At 44.4% G+C, this 10,588-nt stretch overlaps 1 protein-coding gene across 1 annotated transcript; it reads left to right on the top strand.

Moving 5' to 3' along the window:
- Positions 1–396: 396 nt before the first annotated feature.
- On the top strand, positions 397–7,705 carry GREM1 (gremlin 1, DAN family BMP antagonist). Its single transcript, XM_030949655.1, has 2 exons — positions 397–559; positions 7,016–7,705. Exon 2 carries the CDS (start codon positions 7,017–7,019, stop codon positions 7,569–7,571), a length of 555 nt encoding a protein of 184 aa, XP_030805515.1. The 5' UTR covers positions 397–559; position 7,016; the 3' UTR covers positions 7,572–7,705.
- The last annotated feature ends 2,883 nt before the right edge of the window (positions 7,706–10,588 follow it).

Raw genomic sequence — 10,588 nt, 5'->3', positions numbered from 1 at the left:
CCCGCAGCCGGCCCACTCGCCCGGCCGGCTCATGGGCAGGGAAGCGCCCAGCGTGCGCGGAAGGGCGGCGGAGGCGGTGGGAGGGGAGTAGGATTTAATTCTCCTTAACTGTCATACTTTAATGGGGTTGGAAAATGTGAATTTTCTGTGCATTCCAGGAACAATTCCTTGGGGTGGTGACCTTTAGCACCGATTCTCTGAAGACAGGAAAGTAGTCGAGCGTTTATCTGGATGACTGAAAGCTTTCCCTGGTGGAAGTTTATGGAAGTGTTAAAAGGGGCGGATAACACGGGCTTTGGAGGCGCTTGTCCAATGATCTGGAGGGGCTTGGAGAGCAGATCTCAGCTGGCAGACATTTAAATGGGAGACAGCTCGGCGCTGCTGCAATTTGTAGGCAGGACCCGACAGTCTCTCTCTCTATGGACTCCCGGGCAGCTTCGGGCTCCCACGCCACCCGCTCCACCGAGTGACCCGCCGCTCAGAGCCCCGCAGAGCCCCAGCCCGCGCCGAGGAGCCACCGCCACCGAGCCGAGCCCCGCCGGGAGCCGCCGCCGCGCAGGTGAGCTGGGACGCGAACGGGTCCGGCAGCCGCGAGTTCGGCCAGTGTCTCTGGGAGGCAGAATTTTAAGCTCTCTATCCTACCTTCAGAAAGGGGCAAGGGAAGGGGCTGTTCACCGGTGTCTAGCAAAACTCCAGGGCGTCTCGGTTTTGCAGGGGGTGACGCCCGTCCCTCCCGTCCGCGGGAGCGAGGCGCACCGAGCTTTCCGCCGCAGCGCTGTGGATTAGGGCACCGTCACATCTCTTTCCCCTCACAAGCACGGGGACTGCAAAAGCCCCGTTAGCTCTGCCTCTCATCTCCGCCTACAGCATCACTCCCGACAAATTGGATTCGGCGCCCACCCGAGACACGGAAAAATCCCGGCCCGGCCTCTGCACGGAGCGGGGCGGGGGCAGATCCCCAGGTGCCAGCCCCATCCCATCTCGTTCCGCCGAGCTGCCCTCTACGAGGCCGCTCAGACCCCGGCTCTGTCCTCGCCCGCCTTTGCAAACCTCCGCTCCTCGGAGGAGCGTGCTCCTGGTACCTCAAGAGCTCCCGGGGCGGGGTGCGTGCCGTCCGGGAGACTCGGTGTGTGCCAGCGGGGTCGGGTGCCGCGGAGCGCAGGCTCCGCACCGGCAGCGCCCGTGGGCAGCGCCCCGCGTCCTTCCCCGCGCAGCCCCGGGCGGGCGGGAGCGCAGCGGACGGAACGCGGCTCCAGCGACCTCGGCCGCCTCTCCGCCCAGCCCTCCCACCTGACTCGGAGCCGCGGGAGTTTTGTCGAGCCGACGGCTCCGTGCGCCCGTCGGTCGGCGCTGCCCTCACGGCGCTGACAGGCCCTGGGCCCGGCCGCGCTCCTCCCGGCCCGGGGCCAGCGGGGCGGCTCGGCGCAGGGCTTTCCAATACGATTCCCCGGGGGCTTGGCAGTCCGTTCAGCGAGTTCGTCCTCCGTTCGGTTAACCTAGACGGCGGCCGTGGCCCCTGGGAAAAGCCGTCGGTGTCGCCTGCCGCCGCCAGGAGCGTCCCCGCCCTCGGGGAACCCGGCCGAGTCGCTCCCGGCCATGCCAAGCCAAACCGAGTCTGCGGTCTCCCCGTCCTGCCGGCAGCCGGCGATCCCCGCGGCGCAGCCAGGCTATCCCGTGTTACCTCCTCGGCTTGGGCAGTGCGGCTCGGGGCTGGCAAGGTCCGGGACTGGCAAGGTGCGCGGCCCCCGGCCCGCTGTACCGCAGAGTCTCTCCCCGGCCATCAGCTGCGGCCTCACTCCTGGTGTCCCATTTGTGGTGAAAGAATGGCAAGCGAATCCCGTTTAGGTCACCAGGGCTGAGACACAGCCTCCTTTTGCACAGATGGGGCTCTGGGGCGCCAGCGCGCCTTTGGCTCTCCCGGCTGCTGACAGGACGCCGGGTTTATCAGGCGTTTTGTGAGTGGCGACCTCTGGGTGCAGTGCCAGTGGCCCCCCAGCCTCAGCTGCCTCTGAGCCCAGCCCCGCGACCCGAGCGCTGCAGAAGCGCTCTGCTCCTGCCCCGCTCCTCTCTGAGCCCGGCAAACCGGGAATAACCAACCAGCGTGCGCTGGGGCTGTGTGTAAGTGACAAAGGCACCGATGGCCGTAGCTCTGCGCTCGTCTTCAGCGTTCAGTGCCAAGCTGTGCTACAGCATTTGGCTTTTTTCTCTCGGCAGTGCTACCCAGAAATGCGTATCTTCTGCTGAAGACTCTCCTTTTCAGCACGCACGGCAGTGCAGAGAGAGGGCAAAGCTCTCCCGGTTGTTTTAGGGCTCCATGAGGAAATGTGTCTGCAGGGAGTTTGGCGCTGGGCAGCTGGGAGCTGTCAGGCTGCGTGGGCGTCTTCAGGCAAGGCACACCCGGGTTTGGTACCAGCCATGGCCACCATGATGTTCAGCTTCCCGGGAGTCCCATAGGATGTCCTGCCGAAAAATAGTTTCTTAAACGGGGAATTCTCAAGGTTTCAAGGGTTGGTTTGTTGGTTGGTTTGTTTGTTTTAAAATTGCTGCCTACAATCCTTATATCTCAAAAGCCCCCATCTCTATGACTCTCAAGAAGAAATTTTCTGAAATGTAAATATATCCAAATTCTATGAAACACAGATGTTAGTTTTGCTGTCTTGATTTCAGAAAAAAAAATGCAGTTTTCTGGGAACTGCCATTACTATGCTTTTTTAATATTTAAAAATACAGATCTATGAACTATGAAAACATTACATAAGAGTGTTTCTGTAATTCAGATGTAATATGCAAGGCATAAAATTATTCTGATCCTTCGGGACATAAACCACTTCTATTTTCGCAGTAGTCAAAGGGATTGTGTTTTGTGTCTTTCTTTGCTTATATTTGAAGTCCACCAAATAATTGTTGGGTTTTTTTGGTTTTTCTTAGTTCTTAATCAGATTATTTTTCATGTTTCTTGTGAAGCACAGGAGTCCATGGCTCTTCATAATATTTTCCTAGTAAAAAGGGTTTACAGACGAAGTTAGAGGCCTGTTAAGATCTGTGACAATTTTGCTGGGTATTTCAACCAGGTTTCCATCCAGATCTTTTAAACAAGTTGTGTTGAGCTAAAATGTCAGTAGTAACTTTCTGACTCTGCCTAGGAACTCATAGGGAAATTCTGTCTGTGAACTGACATGTGGAGATCCTTAATTCATAGCAGAAAATGTATAAATGAAAAAAATTACAGCCTAATTGTATGAAATAGTAAACCTGAAAGCATTTACATTTCTCTCTCAATAGTTGCTAGTATTAATCCACACATTTCTTAATCTGTTTTAGATGATGAGATCTCAGGCTCTAGATAAACCACATATGAAGTGATATGAATGTTAGGGCCCAATTCTGCTCCTGTTTGAAGTCAGCAATAAAACTTCTTTTGGATTTAGGACTAAGAGCTTACAGATGATGAAAAGTGGAACTCAGCAGTGGAATATGGAAAGAATAGAGTTTTGGAGTATTGTGTTACTTTTAAAAAATAAATATTAATTCTGTCATATCTCTTTAGATCTGAATAAAATGAGGGAATTGATCATTTTGGTTATGGTCATCTGTTTGTTGAAAGGATTCTCAAATGAATTCTCCAAAGGATTTCTGGTTATGCCAGTGTAACAGCCAGTTGGTATCAAGTAATGAAAGTTTTTCAGAAACATGGAATATAAGCTTTTACAGCCTGATTCTCACAGCTGAAGAGCTACAACTTCTGCAGAATTATGACTGTAGTGAGGAGAAAAATAATTTACTTCAGGAGACATTTCTCTTCAGTAAAACTTCTGGTATGGTAATGCTGATTTTAGTTACTTCTACTGTCCTTTTCTGTGTTTTGCTTCTTTCAGTAATAAAAAACCCTGTTAAAGAAACATTCACAACTGCTAACTCACAGAGAGATGAACCACTTCACTTCCTAATGTAAGCCAAGGTGTCATCTTCTCTCATAAGCAAAAGCATTGATTGCCCTGGCACCAGAGGTGCTGCAGGGTGCCCATATTGCATTTCGGCTGCTTTCCTTCCTGAGGCATACCACCTCATTTTCCTTTGTATTTTTCATTTTAAAAATTAAAATATTAATTTTAAAACAAATTTTTAATCAGTTATTAAAAAAAAGATCCTGCTTAGCTGCTGTTCACATAGCCTCTTCTGAATTTAACCTGTATTTATCCATAAATTTCTGGATTACTTTTAGATGTGTGTTTTAGAAGTGACCATAACAAATGTTTCTGCTGAGTGGCTAATTTTCATTTGAGTTACAATTTCTTTTATGAGCATGTAATGCAGCTTCCACCTTTAAGGCTGGAAACCAACCCAGTGAAAAATTACCTTCCTCCCAGTTTAGGATTACACTGAAACACATGCTTGCATTTCCTTAGGGATAAGCCTGTGCTTCATGAAGTTGCATGAATCTGGGCCACAGACCTTACAGTAGTATATATTACTATGAAACTCTCCCCAGATTCCCGTCGCAGAATACACCCCATTTTTGTAGGACTAGACCTTGCTGTGTCATCTATGGTGGAAAAAAAAGAAAGAAAACAATGTGTAGCTAATCAGTTTTAAAAATACAAGTAGTCCAGGAATATGCATGTTGGTGGAACCTCATCCAAGTTGTGGGACACTAAATAAAATAAACACCTGAAGTTTTCTGGCACTACTTATAACCTAGCAATTTATTTTCAACTTCATGCGATAACTTTTTTTTTCTTTTAAGACTGGCACCCTGTTGAGTAAATAAAGTGCATATTAAAATAGTGGTGACTAGACAGTCACCAGAGAAATAAGAATAGTTTTGGAAGAAATCATTCTGATCTCTTAAGGGAATAAGTAATAGTTAATAATTCTCTGAAAACTTATTTTTAAGAAAAAATTAAAACTAAACATGTTTAAATAATATTCAGGTTGTTATAGAGATGAGGGAAAACCAGCAAATGTGAAGTCCAGGCTGACACTTGAAATTATGCTGCGTTATTCCTTAATTGGAATTCCCAACTTATTTTTGTCTATGTCAAAGTCTTAAGGTTATTAAAATTGTGTGTTCCATACCATATTTCATTTAGATACTAACAGCAGCCCTTCCAAATTGTCTGTTGGAGTCACCAACTGTATCATTCTTACACCTCTTTCTTGACTGCCAAACACAGGACATGATGGTACATAGATTACTGAAATGAATGTATACATCTACGATACATCAGGAATTCTAGGTGCTCTAAAAATCTGCTCACAAACACTAAAAATATTAGATCCACAAGCAACTCCTTGAATGTAGTAGAATCCCCTATGACACTTTCCTACTTCAGGAACTCCTCTCCCAATCCATTTGATGAGAAAGGCTGTTTGAACAGCATAACATTTATTTTCTCTGTGTGACTGGGAAGACCTAATAACTGAGAAATTAGCAGTTATTTTTTACAGCAGACAGTGCTTACCCTGAGCCTCTGCTGAGTCTCTAGGTGGCCCTCACAGCGCTGGCATTTGGCTGCTTTCCTGCCTAGTTGTGTGGTCTCAGCAGAGCGGATGGAGCCGTCCAGGACAGTGCCCATGGTTTCACATGTTTCTCGGGCAGTAACACAAGAAGGATTCTTCAATTCAAATGCTATTTTTTTCCATTCTGATAAAGCAAGTCAAACAAGGGATGTAACTCCAGTGCTCCAAGCAGGTAGAAAACAATGACTTCCTCAGCATTTTTTTTTCACAGTTCTTTTCCTTTTTCATGCCAGTGCCTCTTCACAATTTTAGTGTTTTACAGTGAGTTTTTTGCAATTAGTTGCTCCTTTCTGGTGCCTTCCTCCACGCTTCCATGGGGAGGGTTCCTCAGAGGCTTATTCCCTCACCTGTCTATCTTGCTACCACATAGCTCCTTTCAGAAAAACTTGGAGACCATGGTGCTTCTGGAAGGGGGAAGTGTGACAGTGATGAGTTTCTTCTGTGCTGGTTGGTGTTTTAAGCTGACGGAACAGCCTAAAGAACTCAGATTTGGGAAGCAACAGAAACGGTGGAATAAGGGAGGAAAGTATAAGTAGGAAAGTTATTCCTACCCAATAATTAGGTTTGGGGCAGCCATATGGTTTTGAAGGACCTGATCATCTCCACTTAACTGCACTTCCTGAAGTGGTCTTTTTTGTATGCACAAACTCTGTGATATTTAATGTCATTTACAAAATTCTGTCCTCCAACAACACCATTCTTTGTAAAATGAATAAAATTTAGGGATCTGAAAAATGCTCAGCATCTGTGATTGCATCTGTACTACTTCAATCAAGAATTCAGTTCAATGTGTGAGAGGATGTAGTTTAAAATTATAAGACACATCTCTTTTAACCTGTACCTAAATATTCTTTTATGTTTGTTGCCTGACTTGTTGCACATCTCTCAGCTTAAGCATCATTGCACTCAGATACATTGGACCCCTTTAGAGGTGCAGTGTGGCAGAGGTTGGGAAGCTGTAAAACAGGCTGCAGGTGTATACAACATATACATTATATACTGGATGTACATTATTCAAGGAGCTGTATAAAGTTTCTGAGTCTGATTAGGGAACAGAAATCTAGATTACATCTGCTGAGACAAAGACTTTAGCCCTCTGGTATTGTAGATAGCTGTATCATGTAAATGAATCCTTGTGTCGTATAAAATTTGTTCTTCCACTGTTGTAAGTAAGGAGCAATCTTCCTGTATGTCGGTGAGCTATAAGAAGGGAATGAGAACTAGGGTAATGCACTTGGAGAAAAAAGCTGGAAAAAGATGGAGGACAGACAAACAAAATTCTCTTTGGGCTTACTTTCAATCACTCTATTTGAAAGCTTTTATCACTTGGTAATTTGGGAACAGCTTTCCAGCTGGTACAGGCTTGAATTCTTACGTTTTATAAGTGTGCGTGCACGCATTTTTTTTATGGAGCTGAAAATTTAGTGGATACCTGGCTTCTGTTGGTATCTGAAATCCACAATTGTGCTTTATTTCCTCACCTTCCTTCCTACAGGATGGTCCGCACACTGTATGCCATCGGTGCCCTGTTTCTTCTGATGGGATTCTTGCTGCCAGCGGCCGAAGGGAGAAAGCGGAATCGTGGATCTCAGGGTGCTATCCCTCCTCCTGTCAAGGATCAGCCCAATGATTCGGAGCAGATGCAGACACAGCAGCAGTCAGGCTCCAGGCATCGAGAGCGAGGAAAGGGCACCTCTATGCCGGCTGAGGAGGTGCTGGAGTCCAGCCAGGAGGCTCTGCACATCACTGAGCGCAAGTACCTGAAGCGGGACTGGTGCAAAACCCAGCCCCTCAAACAAACTATCCACGAGGAAGGCTGCAACAGCCGCACCATCATCAACAGGTTCTGCTATGGCCAGTGCAATTCCTTCTACATCCCCAGGCACGTCCGTAAAGAAGAAGGCTCCTTCCAGTCTTGTTCCTTCTGCAAGCCCAAGAAATTCACCACTATGACTGTTACACTCAATTGCCCCGAGCTTCAGCCCCCAAGAAAGAAAAAAAGAATCACCCGAGTTAAAGAGTGCCGGTGTATATCTATTGACTTGGACTAAACTGAGAAAAAGCAGCAATTGCACTCTGACTGTATGCAATCACTGCCATTGTGAGAATGAGTGGCATGAACTAGCCTACCTTCAAGGCTGGGCAAAACTGAAAGGGACCTAGTGAATTACCTAAAACAAGCAAAACCCCCCAAAAAGAAAGAAACAATTCATGTAAGGAAAGGGTATGCATGTGTGTGTGTGTGTAAGAGAGAAAATGGATATGGATGAGCAAATGCATGAATGTTCACTACAAAAAAAAAAACAAAAAACAACCCAACCAAACAAAAACAGCGTATGAGACATTAAAAAACCCCTAATTACCCATAGTCATGAATTAGGTTTCCTAATTCATGTGTATATTCACAATTTTGCCGCTTGCTGGGAAAGTGGAGCTGTGGCTTTTGCGAATGTTCACCTTTGTGCTATTTGCTTTTACTGTATTACGTGAAACATCAAAGCAAGAGGACAATATATTTCAAAGCACGAATCTATTCTTATATAAGAAATAGACAAAGAGCAATTTAAAGTGTAGCACAGCCATCACTGAAAACAGAAGCTGTGTTGAGAGTTTGTAACACACTTCTTAAAAAAATAGCTGTAATCCAAAAGCCATGTCTGGAGAACAATGGGGGGATGTGGGAGTGCTGAAAAGTCAATATAGGTGGATGGGAAACAGACCTACAGCAACTTAGAAAGCAAAAGGTCAAAGCAAGTAGACAGGGAGAGTACGAAAGGGAGTAGGAAAAGGAAAGGTACATAAATAGGAAAACACAGAGGAAGAGATATTGTCTTCTGTTTACGTTTTGCTTTAATTTATATACCTAGTCATATATTACATAAATTAAAAAGAAACTATATACCAGGCTATAAATATACTTCTGAATTCTGATGGCTCTCTAAACCAAACAGAACCCATTCTTATGCCACTAGATCCATCTGATGTCTTTTATTTCTCATATCAGTTATTCTTCATATCTACATATATATGTATATGCAGTATCTTTTAGGCAGTATGCATACATGCAATGAGTGTGCCTACTTCATTGTGTGTATCCAAACTCCTCGTTTTCACACACATACATAACCACAGCACAAAAATCTTGCTAACCAAGATCAAGTACAGAATGGCAGTAATTTAGTACATAAAGAGCAGAGCAAAAATTAAAACAAGCATCATGTGACTGAAAATGCCATAACCACACAAGAGACAAAAGACACGACATTCATGACTAGTAAACATTGCATTGTTATTGTTATTTTAGCTTTGCCACAGGCATGCAGTTTGTTGAAACAGAGATGCAGAACTTTGCCAGCAATGATCCTCTTTTTATATCTTTTACCACAGACTTGCATTTAAACTGGATTTGGAGTAAGTAAAGAGAATTTCCTGACACTTAGGGCTGACTGCCCCTCTCATCTGGGGGGAAAAAACATAAAAGGGGACACTCTACTTCTAACAGCTCGATGACTCTCACCTGTGAGGTTATCTTGTCTTTTCTTTCCTTCAGGCTTAGGAGTTAAAAATTGATCAGGGCTGTAAAGTTTGGCAAGAGCACAGAAGTTCCTACAAAAAAGTTATTTTAATGAGGTGTGTCCCGGGGATTGGACCAGAGAGGCAGCCCATCCATGCATGTTGTCCTTGCTATCCTGAGCACTCGAAGGTCCACACGTTGTGATGGGTCTTGGAGGGTCCAGGACTCAGTTTCCCACTCAGCAGCAGTATTCTGTAGGATTCACTATCAGTATAACTCTGCTCTCTCTCACCAGATGCCTCTTTCAGCCACAAGGTGATTATTTTGACATGATTTCTTGCCACAGAATATTAAGGAGGACAATTCTGCCCCCAGTAACATGCCCAGATGGAAAGATTTATGATGCGTGGCATGTCACAGGTGCATCCTATGTGGCCTCATTTTATCAATTTTCCCACCTGTTATGTAATGCATCATACATTTATTGGTGATATCCTGCATCTCTACAGCTCGTCTATTTTTGCTCTAAAGTCCACTGCTGTGAGGTTTGTGTTTGTAAAATTAAATGATTACAACTCATTTATTGGTATTAATTAAATGCATTTCATTTGGTATACTCTCACTCAGCAGTTTGACACATTTTCATGGATTTTAAAATCCAGTTTTAAAATCTGGAATTATAGGAGGCAGGTTTCCACTGTGTGGAATGTGAATAATTAAACAGAAAGATAAGGATATTTAATGTTATTATAAATACAAATTCTCTTTCACTGATAATAGGCAGGGAATATTTTCATTTAAATTGCTTATTTTATTTTTTTTCCTGGGGGAAAGGGCCCAATCTCAGTCATTGCTGGAAATTTTGTACTAGCTTGGGTTTTTGTTCAAGAAATGGGAACACCTTATGAATGATTTTTTTCTTCATGTAAAATTGACAGCAAAATTCACATTTTCTTTGACAGAGACTGCTATGTCCCTAATCCCTTAGCTGTTAAGCAAAGTTTCAGAAACTCCTTTAAGTTTTGTCTAGAATTCTCAAGGAAAATTGATAATAGTATTCCCAGTCTTTATGTTCTAAAACTGCCTGTGCATAGATCGTGATGGAGCTCCCCTTGAGGCAGATCCCCCAAACCCATATGAATTGCTAGTTATTGCCTGAGAGTAAGAAAGTTCTGCTAACTTACAATTATATGAGATATTTAATATCAACCACAATATGTATTTAAATGTCTGCTTTATTCTAAAAACAATGGACTATATAACCTAAGGCTGCAGTATTTTCATGCTCGGTCTCACAAAGCAAAACTTGGTTTAAAATGAAGTTTTAATTATCTTGTAACTGAATAGAATTGGAGTTTTTTTTTTCTTCCCAGCATTTTATACATCATTTTAACTACTAGTAACAAATAAATAAAATCTCTTCTCCAGCCTGTGTCTATTGTTGTTTGTTTTTGGTTTTTTTTGTGGTTTTTTTAGTTTGGTTCCCCCCCCACCCCCTTCCTCAAGTTTCCAGCTCTTTCTGGATCTGTTGTACTTTGTCCTGACTTCTGTGGT

This window comes from Camarhynchus parvulus, chromosome 5 (assembly GCF_901933205.1).
Source record: "Camarhynchus parvulus chromosome 5, STF_HiC, whole genome shotgun sequence".
Lineage (NCBI taxonomy): Eukaryota > Metazoa > Chordata > Aves > Passeriformes > Thraupidae > Camarhynchus > Camarhynchus parvulus.
The sequence above is the reverse complement of the archived record's forward strand: the minus strand, read 5'-3'. Positions and strand labels throughout refer to the sequence as shown.

Coding starts and splice junctions, on each gene's coding strand:
- GREM1 (XM_030949655.1), top strand. CDS start 7,017: ATGGTCCGCACACTGTATGCCATCGGTGCCCTGTTTCTTCTGATGGGA.